The sequence below is a fragment of the Phymastichus coffea genome, unplaced genomic scaffold, assembly GCF_024137745.1.
Source record: "Phymastichus coffea isolate CEN01 unplaced genomic scaffold, Cenicafe_Pcof_1.1 PCOF00010, whole genome shotgun sequence".
Taxonomy (NCBI): Eukaryota; Metazoa; Arthropoda; class Insecta; order Hymenoptera; family Eulophidae; genus Phymastichus; species Phymastichus coffea.
Genome location: NW_026706821.1, coordinates 3327658 through 3350717, shown reverse-complemented (window position 1 = coordinate 3350717; position 23060 = coordinate 3327658). Strand labels below are relative to the sequence as shown.

At 34.1% G+C, this 23060-nt stretch overlaps 1 protein-coding gene across 2 annotated transcripts in view; it reads right to left on the bottom strand.

The window, feature by feature from the left end:
- Window positions 1–23060, bottom strand: part of LOC131671528 (alpha-soluble NSF attachment protein) — a 336818-nt gene that overhangs the window by 251243 nt on the left and 62515 nt on the right. For both annotated transcript variants that reach the window (XM_058948028.1, XM_058948020.1), the window contains exon 2: window positions 7028–7224. In XM_058948028.1, coding sequence (XP_058804011.1) covers window positions 7028–7224 — 197 coding nt within the window. The remainder of the gene's footprint in view (window positions 1–7027; window positions 7225–23060) is intronic.

Here is a 23060-nt window from a genome sequence, read left to right as displayed (position 1 = left end):
TTAAAGCATTGATTAATACCTCCTCGAATACCTTTTTGGATGAATAAAATCATGTCTATATCGGTTAAAAGTTCTAGCTCAATTTTTGTACACTTTAACATAGCATCCCATGTTAATCCAGGAGTAGTATAATAGTGTGCTGTGTCGAGTTGATACGCGTCCATACAAGTTTTAGGAAAATTTTCAAAAATATCGGCCAAGAGTAATACGTCAGTTTTTAAATATAAATCAGAATACTGTCCTAAATCAAAGATGTCAAATGCATTCCACACTTTTTGAGCATGCTCATAGTCAGCTTCAGAGATGTTGCTATCTATCAATTGACAATGAAAATCTTCGATAGGTGGTAATTCAGTCTGTTTTAATCTTTCAAAACTGTTAACATATTCATATAGAAAAACGCCTTTTATCTTCAATTATTCTATTTGTGTTTTTGTATATTTATCTATCTTGAATTCATGCTCTACGATATTTAGTTTGGTTAAGTATGAAGACAGTTTTTCGTGAGATGATGGCATAAAACGAAACGGATCAATAAATCGAAAATTTATAGTACTACCGTCCACGTGTTTTGTGAAAGCTATATATCCTTCCTTGTTTTCAGCTAAAACAATCACATTTCCCTCAAGATCAGAGCTAGTAACTATTTCTTTTATTATCAGATGAGAATCATATCCAGTAAGGTTATGGAAGACGACTGATATAAAATAAGGATTCTTATAATTTAAATTACAGGATGCGTGAGCAGCACCTATAAATCGGCTCGTCAAATGACAATGATCTCTAACTATTGTTTCATCACGTTGAAAATATTTTCTACAAATATGACACACTTTGCTCATCTTGAAATCCATTTGATTACGCCATGAAAGATTCATTTCTATTGCATTCTTATATATTTGATCCGTTTCATCTAACAAAATCTGAAATTGTTGGATAATCCATTGTGCGGGCGATTGTTCGTCATTCAGTTTTTTTCTACACATCTTAAAGACTGATTTGGAATCATCATAACTACATTTTATATAAAGCCCCACACTAAAGGCTTCATGATCTTGGAAGGATCGTCCATTATTTACTGGTTTCAATAAGTACTCTAAATCAGGATAGATAATAAACGGAACTATTTCTTTTAGATCATAATGATTAAATTTCAGAAGAGGAAAATTAGGTAGATTAACTCTATCTTTATTTAATTTTGAACAATCTGTCTCATGAATATTCAATTTTTCTTTATTATTAAAATAGTAGAGACAGCGTTCACAGAGATAAATTTGTGCAGTATGTATCGTTACTTGATTTCTAACAAGAGCAGATAAGTTTTTAATCCATACATAGTGGAATTTGAATTTGAAATTATAATTGTTATTTGATCTATTAGATTTTTCTGTTTCATTCTCATCAATATAATGGCTTTGTAGTAACAAAAGATTTACATGCTTATCTTGTTTTAAGGTTGATATATAATATAGTGAGACTTCGAATTTAAAACCGTATTTTTTTAGTATGTATAGATTTATTGAAATACTATTTAATTTTTCAAATTTAGGAATATTCTTTACCTCAACAGGAAAGTTTATATCATCGAATTTCAATTCATTCGCAAAGGGCATATAATTTTGAACTCTTTCGCTATGAAATCTAGCTGGATGAAGACAGGCAAGCACAGCCCATTTAAAACATTCATTATCTGTATTTTGAACGTTGATAGTTGCTTTTTTATCTGCTATTTGTTTTAGTAGTTAAATATATGAGCCAGGATTGAAAGGATTAAATTTATTTATATTAATAGTAATACCGATGATAGTTTTTAATGTCCAACAGGAATCTTTTTCTTGAAATTTTTCTAAATTTCTAAGTATAACATCTTCAATATTTTCTGTAAACCATAATTAAAGATCTGTCGTTCTATAAATAGAAACATTTTCGGTGTTGAAATACTTTACTTGAATGTCCTCTACATTATCTTTTATTACGGTAAATTAAGCTGACATTTCTATATTTATTTTTAGAGTATTATGAATTGAAAGATATTTTGGTATTTGTAGTTGTAATAGTTTATTTGCTGCTTTTAAGAATGACTTTATATCTGTATGTTCTTGATTGGTTATGAATGCAGTAATGATACGTTTTTAAAATGCTGAATTTATTTCACGCCAAATAACTCCATCCCCTTCAATTTGGTTTGGAATGACTCGTAATGAATTAACATTTCCTCCGACTTTTATGGAATTATTTAAATTAATTTCGATTGAATTCAAATGAGTAGCGCATGTTTGACATCTCTGTCGTATAGCTCTACTTAAGTTAGGCCGTAACATATATTCTTCAAGAGAATTCAAAGCGGTAATTATTATATTTTACACTCTAATAAAATCATCCTTATTAGCGTCTGAGTTATAATAGGCTTTACATAAATCGCGTACTGTAATTTTAAAATAAGAAATAGAAGCCATTGTAATAAAAATGTGCATAGGATAAAAAGTAATACTACTACTACTACTACTGCTTGTCACTGCTAAGAAACCTAGTGAAGCGGGCTGTCTCGAAAGACTACGCTCTTTTCCAATCGAGCACGGCTTTTAAGCACTATGGTGGCACTGAAAGCAGCGGTTTTGGCACTGTAGGTTGAAGAGGGGGTAGTCAGACGAAAGGTAAGAGGTGGGTGGGTGGGTGGTGGCTGCGCCTAGCACGCTAGAGACGCTACCCCCTCTTCGAGGGCCCACACTCAGCTAGCATAAGCTTACTAAGCGCCCTACTATCGAAGGAGAGCGAGAGAGAGAGAGAACGGCATCCACACTATACGACGTACGCGTCTAGCAAGCTAGAGACGCTAGCCCCTCTCCGAGGGTCCACACTCAGCCAGCATAAGCGCTCTACTATCGAAGGAGAGCGAGAGAGAGAGAGAGAGAGAGAGAGAGAGAGAGAGAGAGAGAGAGACCATCATATAGTTTACCAAACACCCTACCGACTTCTACAGCATCGTACCTTAACAACCTCTTAGGTAGGTGGGTGGGTGAGGAGGGGGGGAGGGCTCTGTGGAAGTGGCCCACTGGCACGCGGGAGGTGTCAAACGAACATCAAATGCCCTTTAAACACTCAGCATGGGGTCTCACCTTAAATTAAAAGGTATCACTACCGCGACACCCTCATCGAGCGGCCTCTTTGTGTCCCAGAACATACACATATCCCTTATACAATGGCGGCACGCGGGAGTGGTCAAAGGTACATCAAATGCCCTTTAAACACTCAGCATGGGGTCCCACCTTAAATTAAAAGGTATCACTACCGCGACACCTTCATCGGGCGGCTCCTTTGTGTCCCAGAACATACACGTATCCCTTATACATTGGCGGCACGCGGGAGTTGTCAAAGGTATATCAAATGCCCTTTAAACACTCAGCATGGGGTCCCACCTTAAATTAAAAGGTATCACTACCGTGACACCTTCATCGGGCGGCTCCTTTGTGTCCCAGAACATACACGTATCCCTTATACATTGGCGGCATCTTTTGTCGGCTCCTTTGTGTCCCGGAACATACATTGCTTATCTACTATTAAAAGAGATCATGTTTTATAAGATTTAATTGCGAGTGAATCTTATCCCCACAAACCTTTCCTGATCAGCGCGGTTAGTCTCTGTGGGAAAATTAGCACCGCCTTTCCTTGCCTATTAGAACCTTAAATATTAATGGCAGAGCCCGGCCCCTGCAAAGTTCTAAGATGATAGGTACGCAATATAAATATAAAACATTTTTAGACCTTATAGGCCCTAACCTAATATTCATATCAGGCCCAATTTGGAGACAATTTACAGGAAAGCGTCGGGAAGTGCGAAAGTTACTTTTTATGAAGTCTGAGTATTTCTAATGAAAAACCGTGATTTGGACCTTATCAAACCTATAAATTCATTGGACCCTAATTTTGGGACCATTCTTGATGCAATCTGGACAAACGAAACACCTTATGTACTTATGATTTTTTCATATAAATGCATTCTCGATGAGTAAATACATAGAACACATTATGCAAATGACGTCGCATATATACAACCTTTATTTATTATGACCAAAACAAATTGTTGAGCTACTCACATCTCAAGAGCAACTATCGATGATCACCATAGTAAGTTAGTAGAATTATTTTATCATTTTATCGACCTCAAATTTACGTTTCAAAAAAAAATCCACAAATAAAATTTACATTTTTTGTTGAAAAACATTGAAAATATATTGTTTAAACTATTTTTGCGTTGATCTGATATCGGATTTGAAAAGAGCAGACCTAAATAAGTTAGAAAAGATGCTTTACCATAGTATTAAATTATTTTTTCAATGTACTAGATTTGCTAATTTCGGCCATGTGAAAGACTTACCTCGATCAGGCAGAAAAAGGTCAGCATCAAATGAGTAAAAGTAACGCGATCTTTTTTTATTACAATTCCACCCACAAAGCCTCTCCAGAGCACGAAATTAGTAAATCTTCTGTATGCAACATGTAAAAAGCAAAATTTCATGTCATTCATCAATCCAAAACTTGTTTGCACATTGAATAAAGACGATTTCGATCGTCGCGTTCAATTTTGTGAAGATATGATGGCACGCACAGATGGTGATCCTATCATTACAATCAATGTAGCCTTTTCAGATGAAGCAATTTTCGAACTTGATGGAACGTTAAATAGACATAATTCCAGATATTGCTTTACTTCGAAATCAAATAATTCCTGTAATTAGAGAGATAGCTGGAGACAATTTCGAAGAGATAGAGTTGCAGCAGGGCGCACCAGCTCGCTAGCAAGAAGCGTGCGCCCTCACTTAAATGAAGTATTCTTTGATTGGTTGATAGAACGAAGGAACACAACTGAATGGCCGGCTAGGTCACCTGACTTAACACCTTTAGATTACTTCTATAGGGGTTATCTGAAAGTTAGGAAATGCGACAAAGGATCGTAGATGTATCAACCCTCATTAAAATTTTTTTTATTACTCCAAATCTATTTCGAATTTGGAATAAAATGCTGTACTGATCAATGCTAGTCATCAAATACGAAAGAGAGACGACTCACATAAATCTAGCATCCAGAACGTAAGAGGCAAGGAGCCTTAGATAAATTGAGCACTCTAAAAGAAACAAATTTTACTACTTCCACGTCGTTCTTCCTGAGTAACGCAAAATATAAAACTAATGACCTTGAAGGTCACGTGTATTCAATCAACACTTGAATAAAATAAACAATCAGTTAATCTTGAAGGTCTTCGTTGATCCAAAATCTCTGTACAATATTAAATGTAAAATTTCCCTCTCTCTCGATTGCCGTTCTCGAAACTATAGGCTTTGTGAATAATTAAACACATACACACTGTAACGGGGTAAAACCGTTTAATTATATTTTATTCGCGCAATTAAACCAAAGGGCGAAAGTAATTATCTATGCTCAAAATGCAGTCCGGAGAGCATGTGAAGATAGGCGTCAGTCAACCAGTAATTCTTAATAACCTATAATAAATTGAGTGGAAGCTGTAAGGTGTGAGCGAGTCGAAAAACACTTGTTAGTAACACGAACAGAACCTTTTATTATCACTCAAATACTACATAAGGTCGGCCCGCGTGTTTGTTTACATCGACGCTCGCTCATCGACAACGCACAGTGTCGGGACGCTCGCTGCGCTTTGTTAACAGCGCTATTACATGCACGCTTCGGAAACGATAATTTATTTGTTAACCATGCAACCGCGATCGCGAGATTAAGCTGGCCAGCTTACCTTATTACTGCAGGCGTACGGAGAAAACGACAGAATCACACACTGCGCGGTAATGTTTTTGTCTGTTTATCGCAGATCGCGAAAGCGCGCACGAGCGTGTCGGTGGTCAAAGCTTCACTAGTTCGGTTTCAATCGCGCGCGTTCCGTCTGCTCGCGTGCCGAATTCCTTCGTTACGAATTTCGTCCCCCCGGCAGGTGCTGCCCTCCCAGGCAGCAATTAAGTTAGGTTATCAGCGCTAATTTGACGTTTACCGTCACAACACACACACACGCGCACACAAACACATACACACACACGCACACACAAACATACACTCACACAGAGTTATTCCCAGCAGGCGAAACTCGGACAAGCTTCCCAAATAAAGCAAGTGGTTCACCGGAAGAACCATTCACCCTGCAAGAATTGAAGAACGCAGCTAGAAGATTAAACGCTGGAACAAACCCAGGACTAGATGGCATTTTAAATGACGTTTTACGCTAATTAAATTATTTTACATTAAGGTTTGAATTTTAGCTAAATTTTTCATTTTAATCTCATTGCTTTGTTTTTATTTTATTTGGTTACTTTTACAGTTTTATTATTTAACTAATCTATGTAAAATATTTATGCGCTACTTTTGTTTCTTTATTATTGTTGTTAATTTATTTATTTATTATCCTTTCTTTATTATTCATATTTTCGGTTATTGCAAAGGCTTTCGGTTTATTTCATTTGGCAGAAGTATTAATCTTTATTTATTAATTTAGTCCGATATGGTATAGATTTTATTGATTCTTAACGCGGATATCCTTGGGAGCGAAAAATGTATGTTTATTTTTTTGTGATTTTTTCATTCTCTATAATTCCGTATAATTTAAAGTTACAAGTATTAAATTTTCATTTAAGCATTGCTTCGTGGAAAAATGTAAAGTTGACGACAACGTGGTAAACATTGTCCCCGGCTTTACGACTTCTAAGACGCGCAGTTAGCGAGGGCGTACGGCAAGGAGAGCATATACCATTACGGCTCCATGCTTTTCTTATGGTAGTTTTTTTATATAAAAATAGTGAGCCTTCCCATTTTTGGCTTTGGCTTGCAGTTTTCAAAACGAAAACTCTACAAAACTGATCGAAACAATAGGCACTAAACTTCGCTATTTAAGGAAAAGAACCGTTCTCATTTAATTCAAAAAGCGATTCGGCGTCACACAATGCATAGATAAATATAAAAAAGAAAACGTTTTAGACCTGAGAAGATATATTATGAATGAAAAGTTACCTGATGCATCTGATTTTTTATAGCAATTGGCAGCATCTATATAATTTGTTGCGGAATCATGTTTACTACCAGCTTTAGCATGAAGATTAGCTGCTTGGCAAAATGCATTACCAGCCTCACTCCATTTTTTTGACATTTTAAATAAATTTGCAGCACGCTGATAACATTCCACAGCATCTTCAACTTTCGATGATCCTCTACAATGAAAATCGTTTATTACAATAGTATTCAAAAATTAAAAATTACAATTGTTATACTCATCATTTAAAGGAATTGTAAATAAAAAGTACACTGTTGTTTTGAAAATTTATTTAAATATTACACCAAAATCCAATTATACTAATAAGCAGAGTATTTTATATATTAATGGATAAACTATAGTTCTTTCTGTTATATTATATCCCTTAGTAGTTTTTTCGAACGAAAAAGTACGTGTCTCATTTCAACTTAGTAATTCAAATTCTACTTAAAACACCCAGTTATATTTTGCAGAAACTTTGCAGAGGTACAATGCGTTTATAAACTCTACTCAGGTCCCAAAAGATGTCCCTAACTTTAGATAAGTGATAACTCCAACTGGATATCTATATGGATTCATGTGGATTCCATATAGATTTCATCCTTTTATAAAAAATATGTTATTAAAAATGGTCTATTGTGCAAAATCTTAACTTCAAATACTTTTGTACATTAGAATAATAAGAAACAAATCAAAAGCTACCCGAGAGTGGCTCGAACCAGGTGCTTCGCTCTCTAGCTTCCCTCTCTAGCGTCTAATTTATTTCCTCATCTTGGCTCCAAAGGTGTATTTTATGGGCATACCTAATCTTTTAATTTTTTATTCTATTTCTTATAATCACTTTGAATATCGTATATGATTTTGCACAAAAATATTAAATAATATATAAAAATAAAATAAAAAAGATAAATTTCCATACAGATCTCCAGCTACCTACAGTTTTCTTTAATGGATTAAAGCTTTGTTTCAGAATCTCCAGTTTCAAATGCAAAAATACGTTTTTCCAACTTTCAATCTTTAATATTTTCTAAGAACAGATTGCCGAGAAAGTTCTTCATATAGTCAGTTAGAATCACTAGTTCAAATAGATGTTTTTTTTCAGTTTATTTTTTAATTGGCCATTGTGATCAAAACAAATAGCATAGTACAATTTTGAACCATAGTATTTTGTTTCAAATTTTATTGTTTTACAACTTTGTTTCTATATATTCATTTACGTGATATATTATACGAGTAAAATAAGAAAATATGTAGAAAGAAAGCTGCTTTACATATTTACCATGTAAACATTTATCCTGCTAAAAGCTTCAAGAAAGACCTGGCGCTTTTACTACGTTCACCATAATAATCTTGAGCTACTTTAACAATAACTCGGCCGACAAACTTAGGTCGACCTTGTGATCCAGAAATCAGAGTATATATATTTCCAAACGTTTTTGATGCGCTGAATCCGAATCTGAGTTTAAAATCTCTCGCTTCACTGTGATTTTCAAGATATCATAAATTAAAAGTGCCAGAACAGCCCTTTTTTAAAATCAGCTATTTCTTAGACTCGTGATCGAAACTTATTATATGAAGGACTGATTAAATGGACAATCTGTTCTTCAGTAACATTAAAGATTACCTGTTAACCGGGGAAACCCCTTTCTAATTACGCAACATATAACGGGCGCGTCGTTTTCCACTAAGACGTGTATGAATGACGTATTACCATAGTAGTAGTAAAATATAGGTCCCGCCCGTTCCAGGGCGCAATATAAATATCGAGGACGTATTCATATGTCCTACCCGTACTTATTGTTGTTTACTTTGGACGTATTTATACGTCCCACTCGGTTAACAGGTTAAGAGTTGGAAAAACATGTTTCCGGCGTTTTAAAAATTGAAAAATTAATGTTCTGAAGTAAATCATTTAGTCCAATAGAGAATGTTCTAGACAGCTGGGCATCCATGTGGAAATTCAACCTGGATTACCAATTTTCTCATCTTTGCTTTAAACAATATATTTTTATCTACATAACTTAATGTTATCTTTTTATTCTATTTGAATGTATTACTTGTCTTTTCTTATTCTTCTTTTTATTTATTCTATTTACATATATTTTTGTCAAAAATTATATGCGATATTTAAATTGATTAATACAAATAGAATATAAATGTGAGTATTAGTTATGTTCATGATATATACCATTAAATCTGAGATGAGAAAATAGATAAGACGGCACGGAGCGAGACCAGAAAGCAAGACCTACCTGATTCGAGCCACGCTCGGCTAGCTTTTTGTTGATTTCTGAATATTTTAATAAGGTAAAAAATTATTTAAAGTATTTATATAAAGAAGACAATTTTCAATAATATATTTTTATCAACGTATGAAATCCACCGGCATTTTTTCCAACCTGAATTGCCAGTTAGATTTTTTCAATAGAATGAGCTTACGGAGCCATATGATTTTAGGTTATAGAGTTATGTAATTCTGGAGTTATAAGTTTATGGGTTCAAAAAATACATCAGAACCAAAACTGTGCATCCCGAAATTTAGTCACAAATAAATGCTTTTCCTTGTTGATATTCAGGTTATGGGATTATATGATTGTAAGTAATGAGGTAATGGGATTATGACGTTTTACGGTTATGTAGTAGTGGAACTTTTGGTTAATTTGGATGATAATGTTATTTATGTAATGATATGTGACTATTAAATTTGTTTTAGTTGATAAAATAATTTTCTTGGTTTTTGCTATTTATCGAAAAGCTAGTTATTTATAAGTTATTCTGCTAGTTATTTATAAAGTTACAAAAAAAAACTGACTTTATAAAGTTATTTTTACTTTGGTTTCGGTTTCAGCAAGGTCATGCATAGAAAATTTTTTTTTGTAGACCTTGTAACGGTCGGAGAGATCGGGCGGAATGTCGCAGGGGAGAGGAGACAACAAAGTTCGATACCCTCTCCACTGCGGGATCTTGAGACGATCAGCGCCACACCGAGCTCATGTGAATTGCGAGCTTGGCAGGACACTATCGTTTGGTCCTCCCGAGTGGTTAAGCTTTAGGCTCCGCGAGTTCTGGCACTGTGCTGAGAAGTACTACGAGGCCGAGGTTCTGAATATAACCTCTTCCCAATCCTAGACTGAACGGGAGTCACTTAGGGAACCTAGCTCCGCGGGAGTAAGCAATGCGCTTACCTCTTCAACGGGCAATATTAAGAAACTCCTAAAAATTCCGAACTTGAATAACTATTGGATTCATTTCCTAGTTGGGTACGCAAGGTGCGTGCTCAACGTACGAAAGAGACAATAGTTTACCGTATAAAACCCGTTAAAAAGAAATTATACGCTAAGAATTTGGGTCTACGAACTCGACATGAAACAGACGCATCACAAAATTGGCGCTCGAACAGGCACCCGATTAAGCGTAAGAAATAAATACGTTTGAGGGAGCATAGAAGCGTTTCGCGGATTTGAATATTCAGAGAAATTACAATATTCATGTGCGTTATTGCCATTAGTATATCATTTTCAATAGTAATCGATCTGTGAGGCATAGCTGAATGATGACCACGCAGTTGTAAGAAAACATTGAACGTCGAAAGTGACACACTTAAATTCTCGGAAAATTAAAAGGAAAATCACCTATTTTCGTACAGTTTGCAGTGAAATAAGAGAAATTTAGATAGAGAGATCAGGATACCGTAATAAGTACGATTTTATCAAGTTTTTTTATTTATGATCATTTATTTATTAGCATCGTAAGGATTAGCGCATAAAGTTCAATTAGAACGGAGAGTATAACAAAATTTGAATAAGAACCGAAATACGAACACTCGAAGAGAAAGTATCATTGGAGCAAAATAAAGCAATGTTATGAGGAGGGCTATAAGTCTAGCTATTGATATTGGCGTATCTTAGGTAGACTGTACTCGTATGTACACAAATGCTACTACCTAAATATGGTAAAACGAAAAGTTAAGTTACAAACTCTCGAGACTTTAGTACTAGTTTAGCTTAAATTTAGTAATAGTAAAATTTATTTATGTGCATCAGAGTTGCATTATAAAAAATTTGCGAAAACACGTAGGTTAAATTATCTAGAGATTAATTATGACGTTACGTAAATGAAAATGTGAACGTAATCAAATCTCAATCCAGCAATTTGGTCACTGAACTTTCACATCTCGAATCAAAGCAACTAGTTTAGAAATGAACTAGAATACGAGTCGTACATTGAATATGACGGCTGTTGCGAAATTTAAATACGAACACATGATGTAGTTTCGATTACGGGTAACTAGTACCAGTTAACGAGTTTAAGTAAAAAGACTGAACAAAAAGTCGAACATTTCCCTGTAATTCTTTTAAAATCGTAACGTTTACGAGTTTAATATTGTATCTATGGCAAGTATGATCGCTGACTATAATGTCAAAAATGACCAGCATTGACAAAGACGTAGACTCGTCACAATATGAACGTAAACAGCAAGACTGGATAGAAACAGCCACGGAAGAATTAAACTTATTATACAAATCGCAAGAGAAAACAAATCGGAATCTAAAAGAAATTTACGTGAATGAAAGTATAAAAATTTTAAAAGAAGAGAACACGATTCTAAAAGCCGAAAATAATAAATTGCATAAAGATATGAGCGAATTGAACGAATTAGTAAATAATGACGTTTTAATAGTGAAAGTCAAGTCAAACTTAATAAAGCAATTAGACGAAACTAGCCACGATTTTGAGAAGCAAGTCGAAGAAATAAAAGATTCAGTTGCAAAAAAACGATAAAACTAGTTACTGTAATAGTACTCTATTGGACACCAGTTCAAAAATCAAGATAGCGATACCGATATTCAAGGGGGCAGACAGCGAAAGACCGATCAAGTTCTTAAATGATTTTGAAAAATATATGGCTTTAAAGAAAATTTCGTCTACGGAGAGTATCGACTTAGTATCCCAAGCGCTTGAACGTGATGCAAAAGAGTGTCAGATATAAACAATTACGAAGAATTCAAGAAAGTTTTTAAAGAGAGATTGTGGAGTGCTGCATTACACAAGCAAACTCCTCGCAAGGTAGTGTTTGCGCATTACCCAAACAGGAAACTAGCTCGGGTAAATTACGCTATAACCATTCATGAATATGTGAAGGAGTTAGAATTAAGATTATGCGAAGAGGAACTAGCTGAGAAATTGTGCAATAACTTTGAGAAGGGAATTCGTCACGCGTTTGCGGGGCAACAAGTTAAGAACAAAAATACTTTAATTCAAATACTGGCAGACTACGACAACGATGATAAACGCGCCATAGTCAGAAGACAAAATAGAGACGATAATAATACCGAAAAAAAATCAGAAAACAAAGGCGATATAAATCCCTCAGCGAAGGAAGAAAAGGTTAAGAAAAAGAAACCATGGCAAAACAAAACTATAAATGACATTAAGTTTCAAAAGGGTAAACCAAAAAATCAAAGAAAAGAAAAATGAAAACCACCAGTCAACAAGAAACTAGCTAAACAATCACATGAAGAAATCGATGTATTAAAGGTGGATTTAAATAAAACTAGTCTTTTGGACACATCGGATTCGGAAAACTAGGAGTAGTTGTGTCTAGTAAATCGGATGGAAATAAAAATATAACATCACAAGACACAACTGAAAATAAATTTCCAAATGAGTGTGAAATAGTATCTACCGCATTAGTCGATGTACATGATGATTTGACATACGACATCAACATTAAGAGGGAAGAGATCATTGAAGCTCATTGCCCAGAAATAAAGATATCATTAAATGGCATATCTGTGCAAGCATTAGTCGATACCGGAAGCGAAGTAACGGCAATATCCGAAAAGTTCTATAATGACAACAGAACGGAATTGTCAGCATGTTCAAACTTACCACTATGTGGAAAATTTATCAAATCAGCTACCGGTAATAAATCAACAAAATTAAAGATATAAGTAATGATACCTATGAAGATAAGTAATTCATTTATTCAGATAATATACATAATCGTTCCGAAACTAATAAAAGATTGCATAATCGGAATTGATACGCAAGAAAAGCTAAATATGATCATTGATACCCAGATGAAACAATTAACAATCACAGTAGATGATGTCACAGAAAAGCTACAGTATAACATAGACAAAGAAATAAAAGCTTTCGTAAGCATAATCGAATGTAATAAAGGCGAAAATGATCAAAAATTAATATATATCGAGTAAAATCGGGGTATAGGTGAAAATGACTATGATATATCACAATACGACAAAAATTTCGTTAGTCAAAATTACGTAGACATAAGATTCGAACTCTCAGATGGAGAAATCAAACAAAAAGTTGGTACGAGTCAAAAACTTACGACAGACCAATTAGACTCATTGAAAAGATTAATTGTCAAACACAAAAACGTGTTTATAAAGAAACCCGGGTTAATCAATACATATACGCACGAATTGCAGTTAAAAGATGATAAATCATTTTTCTCAAAACCATATTCTGAACCTATACATTACAGAGAACAGGTCAAGAAAGAGATTGAAAGAATGATCGAATTGAAAATTACCAGGCCTTCGACGAGCAATCATATTAGTTCTATGATTGTAGTGCCAAAGAACAATGACGAAATACAACTATGCCTCGATGCTAAATAACTAAACGATAGGTTATTGGATGATTTCGAATCTTCACCATCAATCGATGAAATTTTGTTGAGATGCACCAAAAAACCATTTATGTCAAGTTTGGATTTGACTAGTAGTTATTGGCAAATTGGCTTGGCCGAGGAAAGCAAGAAATATACAGCTTTCATGATATTAAACAGAGTTTTTGAGTTTAATGTATCAGCGTTTGGAATAAAAACGAGTTCAGCTGCATTAATTCGAGCTTTCATCGAGGTAATAGTAGAACTGCAGAACTTTTTATTGACATTTGTTGACGATATACACGTTAGGTCAGATATTTTTGATCAACACATGCAAGCACCTAGAGCTTTTATTTATAAAAGCACAAACACACAACGTCACATTTAGTTTTGCCAAATCCAAATTTTGTCATGAGATCATCGAATTCATGGGCTACTTATTGACACCGACGGGAATTATCCCGGATTCGTAAAAAATTACGCAAAATTAACTGTACCATTATTAAAGTTAGTAAGGAAAAAGGTGAAATTTAAATGGACAAAGAACATGATCAAGCGTTTGAGAAGATTATACAGGCATTTCATAAAGATATTACATTAGCATACATAGATAAAGATAAACCTTTTATTTTAAAAACGGACACTAGTGACTACGCAGTAGCAGCTATATTATTTCAAGTAAATAATCAAAACGATAAACAGATAATTTGTTTCGTGAGCCGAACTCTAAAAGGGAGTGAACTTAATTACTTTACAAATGAAAAATATTTTTAGCGATAGTTTGGTCCTTACACAAACTTCAAACACATTTAAAGGGGCAAAGGAGATAATAGTACAAACGGATCATGAAGCTATAACGTTTTTAAATCACAGTAGATTTAACAATGCAAGAATGACATGCTGGAGCTTATCAATACAAGATTTCAACATACAACTGAAACATGTCGAAGGTAAGAAAAACTCAAGCGCAGATTATTTGAGCAGACAAATTCAACCGAATTCAAAAATGCAAAATCATACGGATATAATAATTAACTCGTTATCAAAAATGGAGTTGAAATAATCCACAATACAACTACTAAGAAAAATAGTTAAGCTACAAAAAAATAATCCATACTATGCGAAAATAACCACTAAGTTGGAATTAAGTGATAAAAATGTATTAGAGAAGTATAAGATTAAAAATGAGATATTATACAAAACAATACATTCAGCAAACAAAATAATAATACCAGAAACAATTTCGTCACAATTAATAAACGATATTCATGAAGCCTATGGACATATAGGACCACATAAAACTTTCAAGATAATTCAAGAAGCATTTGACAACTCGGTATGAAGAACTGATGCAACCAATTTTATGCAATGCACCAAATGAAATAGTATCAATAAATTTCTTCGGTCCTCTACCCACATCAATAGGTGGAATGAAATATATATTATCAACGATTGATGTATTCACAAAATAAGTAGTGCTATACAAAATAAAGAAGGCAAATACGACTATAGTTAGTATAGTACTAAATAGAATAATCAACGACTACATAATAAAATCTGAAAAACCATTAGCTATCATGACGGATCATGGCACCCAGTTTACAACGAAGAAAAGGACAGAGAAATTAAAAAAAATAAAAATAAAGCCAATATTTTCATCAATAAGTCATCCCCAGTTAAATATAGTAGAAAGAATACATAGAGAATTGGCTAGATTTTTCTGTTTTTACGCCAGCGACTCTCATAAATCTTGGACAAAATACGAGGGTCGTTTGAAAAGTCCGTGCAAAGTCAGAGAGATGGCGCTACTAGTGCGTATCAAGGTAATTTTCAGTTAGTGGCATATCTTGGAAGAGCACACACCAAGTTTCAGCCAGATTGGCCAATTACTTTGCGTTTTACATTCGTTTCAATCAAAGAAATCGAGTGGTTGTAAAAAAATGGACGAAAAAGAATTTCGTGTAATGATTAAACATTTTTTTCAAAGGCAAAACGCCTCAGGAGATTAAACAGAAGCTTGATAAACATTATGGTGATTGTGCACCTTCGATTAGAATGGTTTATAAGTGGTTTCAAAATTTTCGGAGTGGCCATATGAGCTCAAAAGACGCTGAACGTTCTGGACACCCTGTTGAGGTTACCACTTCAGAAATCATTGATAATATCCATGATATGGTGATGGCTGACAGAAGAGTGAAGGTGCGTGAGATTGTTAATACTGTAGGCATCTCGAGCGAACGGGTACATAATATTTTGCACCAACATTTGGACATGAAAAATCTATCCGCTAGATGGTTGCCGCGAATGCTCACGATTGACCAAAAACGAGATCGTGTGAAGTGTTGCAAGAATGGTTTGCAGCTGTTCCAGCAAAATCCGCAAGACTTTAAGCGTCGTTTCATCACTGTAGATGAAACATGGATACATTACTACACTCCTGAGACCAAAGAATAGTCTAAACAATGGGTTACCAAGGGGGAATCTGCTCCGAAAAAGGCGAAGACAATTCCTACGGCCGGGAAGGTTATGGCGACTGTCTTTTGGGATTCGCAAGGAATAATCTTCATCGACTATCTGGAAAAGAGTAAACCATTACAGGCGAATATTATTTATCGTTATTGGATCGTTTGAAAACCGAGTTGCTAGAGAAACGTCCACGATTGGCCCACAAAAAAGTCCTCTTCCACCACGACAATGCGTTAGCTCACGGCCACTCATCAGTTGTGGCCGCAAAACTGATGTAGATAGGGTTTCAACTTGTTTCATATCCCTCCTATTCTCCAGACTTGGCTCCGTCGGACTACTATTTGTTCCCTAATATGAAAAAATGGCTGGCGGGGAAAAAATTTTATTCAAACGAGGATGTGTTTGCAGAAACGAATGCCTATTTTACAGACTTGAACAAATCCTATTATTTGGAAGGGATTAATAAACTAGAGCAGCGTTGGATGAAGTGTATAAGCCTAAAAGGAGACTATGTTGAAAAATAAAAAAGATTTATTAAAAAAAAAATCAAGTAGTTTTTATTTTTGCACGGACTTTTCAAACGACGCTCGTATACAGAAATAACCACACAAATAACAAACGAAAGACATCACGATACAGCAGGATACACTCCCATCGAATTACACTTTAACAAGAAGCCCACACGAATATGGGATCTACAAATTCTTCGACGTATACTCTGGTCTATTTCAAATAAAGATCAAAATTGCGCCGGATACATACATTATAGAAGATGAGAATGGCAATGAAAAAGGACAATTTCATATGAAGAGCATGAAACCATATTTTGAATGTAGGAATTAAAATTGTAACCTTAGTAAATACCGGTACATATCAATAAACTTTAGAAATGGCCAAGCTCGCAATAATAATAAGACATGTACAGTAACGCTAAGGGGGCTACTACTGGATACAAGCACGTAGGTATACCAATACCGTCAAGGAAAAGAAATAGAGCGTCGCAAACAACATCATACAACGTGACACGAACGGTAGCGATGCAACAAAATTTTGGAAAAGTGATATTGGTGAAGTGAGTGTGGGACTTGCAATAACAAAAAACGAAGTCATCAAGCCGTTATTTATATACGAGGTGTGATCAAAAAGTAAGGTGAATTTTTATTTTTCTCAAAAAATGTTTATTTATTCATCAATTTTTATTTTATCTCCTTCAAAGTAATCCCCCTCGGATATAATGCACTTGTGCCAACGCTTTTTCGAATCCTCAAAGCATTTCAAAAAATCATTTTTTGTGATCTTGTTTAGTTCATCCTTCGATGCCGTCTTTATCTCCACAATCGTGGCAAAACGCCGTCTTTTCATGGGCCTCTTCAGTTTTGGGAACAAGAAGAAGTCACAGGGGGCCAGATCTGGGGAATACGGTGCCTGTGGCATCGTTACTGTGTTGGTTTTAGCCAAAAATTTGCGCACAAGCAACGATATGTGAGCAGGGGCGTTATCATGGTGCAAAAGCCAATTTTTATTTTTCCACAAATTCGGACGTTTCTGGCGGATTGCTTCGCGCAAATTGCGCATAACTTGCAGGTAATATTCCTTATTTACTGTTCTACCCTGTGGCAATAACTCATGATGCACCACGCCCCTGCAGTCAAAGAAAACTGTAAGCAAAACCTTTACATTTGATCGAACTTGGCGTGCTTTTTTTGGTCTTGGTGATCCACAATGCCTCCACTGGGACGATTGAGTCTTACAAGGAAGGTACCCGAGGTGTACCTCACCGATTTTCTTGAAATTGTGATATGTTGTAGAACATCAAAAAATATTGGACGCGTATTTTTTTATACGTGCCCATAAGCCCATTTAAGGGGTGAAACCCACCCTTGAAGTTCACCCCTAAAAACAAATTTTTTTTAATTTCTCGAATACAATTCGTAATTTTTTACTGAAACAAAGTGGGTAACACTTGTTATTGAAAAGCACATATTTATGCATTGTTTTTAGTCATCAGACTCGTAACCCCCGTTTTTTATTAATGAAAAACTATATTTGATGACCATTTTTTTCACTATACACATTCCAAAATCTGTTAAATCTTGACAAAATTAATTGTTTTATGCACAATAATCAAAAATAAAGTTGACCTGTTCCGGCATTTTCAAAAAAAAAATCCCTTGAAGGGGTGAGCTACCCCTAACATTTATACTATTATATTTCATTATTCCATTACGATATCATGGTGTAAATCTCTTGGATACTATTAAAATTGTTAAGTAGTTGATGTAGTTTGAAATTTTCTGAAATCAGCCCTTACAAATGAATTCATCCCTAAAACTCAATCTTAAGTATTATTTTTTCATTACTTGAAAATACCCTAGGACTATTCAGTGGCGTAAAACGTGTAATAATATTAGTTCACATCCGTGGTATTGAATTAGAATTCTTCACCCCACTAATGTATCAACCCCTATTTTTCAATAAAAAAATGACACCCTTTTCCATATGAAAATACTAGTTTCTTGAGTTTGACGAAAAAAATTTTGGCAGTATGCACAATATTCAAATACGAAATCGACTGTTCTCACCTTAATAAAAATAACCTATAATAAAGGGTGTACCAGCCCCACAGGAGATATTGTCGTATCTCTATGATTTTATTCTTTTTCTATGGGACTTTCAAAAGTAATAAAAAATTAATGATTCAAAGCAAGAAGAACTAACTAATTATCGAATAAATGCATACGAAGAATAAACGTATAAACGCTTCGAAAACAAATTAAGAAAAGTGAGCAGCTTAAAATAACAAGATAAGATTAAATTTATCATTTTCTTGTTGTTGTTGTCGAGATCGGACGGTTGGAAAAACCTCAACGGTTAAATTATCGTCTTGCTATGTTTTGGATAGATAAGACCTTTTTCGACGATGCGATCACACTCTTGAACTCACAATCAGCTCGCCAAAACAACACTCGAATACTCGATATTACCTCTCATCATCAGTCTTTAGTCAGAGCTTCATCGATCTCGTTTGAATCAGTATATTAATTGTGAGTGCAGTGTTTGTTGAATTTACAAGAAATTACATTGGAATCCAATAAATGTGCAACCAAATTTCAAACTTCAAATTTCATCAAAGTATAACATAGTTTTTTGGAATTCGTACATATTAATTCTACCATATAATTTTTGGTCAATACTTATTTCCTGATTGTAAGTAAAATTTCCTTTTGCGTAAAATTTCTTAACGCGGTAATTGATAGATATTGTATACATGCCCTCGCCATTTTTCAAAAAACGCACAGAAATTGAAAGTACTCTATTTTACAGCTCTTTACAAGCCCTATCTAAAGAAACCATAAAAAATTATTTTCATCATTTTTTTTACTCTACATTTTTGAATTAAATATTTTTCCGAAGAAAAAAGCTCAAAAATTTTCATACTCACATCGTATTTGACGAAAATAATTTTTTAATTAGTGATTTAGATATAGCTTATAAAGAGTTATAAAATGCAATACTTCATATTTTTATGTGGTCTTTTTCCAGAATTGGTGAGGGATCAAAGATGGACAAGAAATTTGGGAATTTTCAATATTCAATTATCGTTCGAAGAAATTAGAAATGAAATTGATACGTAATTGTCAGTGTAATGATGCTTTAAATGATATTAAAAATTATTGCCTGACTTTGTAAAAAAATATTCAAATTAATGCGCTTCGGATTTCATCATATAAAAAACAAATAATAATTATTATTTCTAGGTATTGGAAAAATGACTATTAATCCTATAAATGTTATACAATTATTATTATTATCTTTTCAAGCTATGAATATACAAGAAAGTCCCATTACTAAAGATGAAATTGCTTTGAAGGATAATATAGAAAAACTATTACTTGATTGTATAAATAACTTTGAGGATCCAGAATTCATTGTGGAATCTACATTAGCTTTTCAAGAACCATTTAAGGATACTGAAATGCATATTGTTGAAGATATTGATAAAATCTGGTCAGCGGATGTTGATGAACACTCACTAGTATGTAAAGCGGATACAGAAGATCTATCTTGGGATTACAAACGAAAAGCTGTGGACTATTGGAGAAGCGGAGTTACGAAAAATCTCGCTCTGCAAACCGTGCAGCATAGATTTCGAAAAGTCCAATCAATTACACAGTTGAAACGATGGGCGCATACTTTGAATAAAGGAGGCACTTATAAAGAAAAAATTGGAAGAATCAATAAATTTGTATTAGATAATTTTCAGTCGGCTTCCGATGCCGGTTATATAATTCACGATAGAGATTTACAAAAATGGGCATTACAAGCTCAGAAAATCGTTGGACATGAAGATATAAGGTTTAAAGCGTCACGTCATTGGCTACAAAATATTAAAAAGGCTCACAGAATAGTCAGCAGAAAGATAAATAAATTCGCAACAAAAAAGACTGTTGAAGGGAGAGAATATTTACAAAAAACAGCTGATGATTTTGTTTCAGATGTGAAAAAAATAATTAAAAGCAAAGGTTTGGAATCAATTTACAATTCAGATCAGAGTGGATTTCAAATTGAAATGCACTCGGGAAGAACACTAGCTATTGAAGGCGAAAAGCAAATTGAATGTCTTGTAGAATCTGTAAGTTCGACGACTCTCAGTTACACAATTCAACCACTCATTTCAGGTGATGGGAGACTGCTTTCCCCATTATTCATTGTTTTAAAAGAAAGTAAAGGAACCTTTGGACCGGTAGTAGAATCCAAATTATTCAAGCCATCAAATATTTACGTGATGCCTTCCGCTTCTGGCAAGCTGACTTCAGGTATGATATTTATTATTGATGATTACAGTTTTTAACTTATGTCATGTGAATAAAAATGAGTTTTTTCAATGGTTACAGAACATTTCAAAACATGGCTGAAGGATGTGTATTTTCCCAATGTTGGGCATTCAAGTGTCTTATTAATTGATTCGTGGAGTGAGCATTGCCCTGATGCTGTAAAGGAAGCAGCACCTCTAAACAAAATTGTTGATGTAAAAATAATTCCAAAAGGAACAACAGGCAAAATTCAGCCACTAGATGCTTTCGGCTTCCGAGTGTGGAAAAATTACGTCCGTCGCTTCGAGGACAGTGTAACATTAATGAATGAGGATATAGAACTTCATAAAAGAAATAACATTATAAAACTCCAATCCTTGGTACATAATCAATTGTCATCTCCTCGATACAATAACCTATTCAAATATTCAGGGTATAAAAGTGGCTACGTTGAATCAAAGCCAGATAAATTTGATAACCCCGTAGATTTTAGTTTTGGTAATGATTGTAATGAGCGTTGTGAAGTTCCTGGTTGCTCTAACTCAGCAATTGTAAGATGCTCTTGGTGTAAGAAATCATTATGCTTGAAACATTTTTTTAATGATTATCATTATTGCCAGGATTATAAAAAATAACATTAAAACTCGAAACTATTGAAATATTAAATTTAAAATTTTTTTGTACTTTGAATCATTAATTTTTTATTACTTTTGAAAGTCCCATTGAAAAAGAATAAAATCATAGAGATACGACAATATCTCCTGTGGGGCTGGTACACCCCTTATTATAGGTTATTTTTATTAAGGTGAGAACAGTCGATTTCGTATTTGAATATTGTGCATACTGCCAAAATTTTTTTCGTCAAACTCAAGAAACTAGTATTTTCATATGGAAAAGGGTGTCATTTTTTTATTGAAAAATAGGGGTTGATACATTAGTGGGGTGAAGAATTCTAATTTAATACCAAGGATGTGAACTAATATTATTACACGTTTTACGCCACTGAATAGTCCTAGGGTATTTTCAAGTAATGAAAAAATAATACTTAAGATTGAGTTTTAGGGATGAATTCATTTGTAAGGGCTGATTTCAGAAAATTTCAAACTACATCAACTACTTAACAATTTTAATAGTATCCAAGAGATTTACACCATGATATCGTAATGGAATAATGAAATATAATAGTATAAATATTTTTCTCGAAATGTTTTTGCTTATTTTTTCTCCGCACAAAACATCTGCGTTTACTACCAAAAACCTCGAATTTGCTCTCATCAGACCACAAAACTTTTTTCCAATCATCAATGGTCCAAATTTTATGTTTTCTGGTCCAAGCCAATCGTTTCTTTTTATTAATCGGTTTTAGTAAAGGCTTTTTAATTGCTATTCGACCGTATAGTCCATCTTCATGAAATCGTCTCTTTATCGTAGTAACACTAAGTTTAACATCATACGCTTTTTGAGTTTCAACAGCAAGTTCGGGTGCCGTGAGTCTTGGATTATGTGTACTTGTACTACAAATGTGTTTATTAGTAGCGCTCGTAGTTTTCCTAGGCCTTCCTGAAATTTTTTTGTTTTTGATATTTCCTTGAGTTATGAATTTTTTAATGTTATAATCAACTGTTCTTCTTGGAATATTCAAAATTTTGGAAATTTCATTATTACTTTTATTCACTTTATGCAAGGCTACTATCTCAGATCGCTCTTCAATGCTAAAGTTTCTTTTTTTCGTCATTTTTAATGAACAAAAAATACATGCATAATTTACTTACTAGATTGGACACATTGATATTTCACTCATTAAAGCTGATAAGAGACTGAATTTCCATATGTATTCTCTGCTATATGTATACATTCATGAAAGTCAAGTAAATCAAACCACGTAAACACTCAGTGATTATCACAGTGATTATCGGTGAGCACAATACTGTAGAAAGTCATTAAAAATGAAAACAATGCAAATTCCTCTGTTACAAACGTCGAATACAATAAATGTATCTTGTTATCATTGTTTGTGAGCCCATTCAGTTATAAATACTAGTTACTTACTAATTTTATTAAATATATGTAATTTCAGTTTTTTTTCTAGAAAAA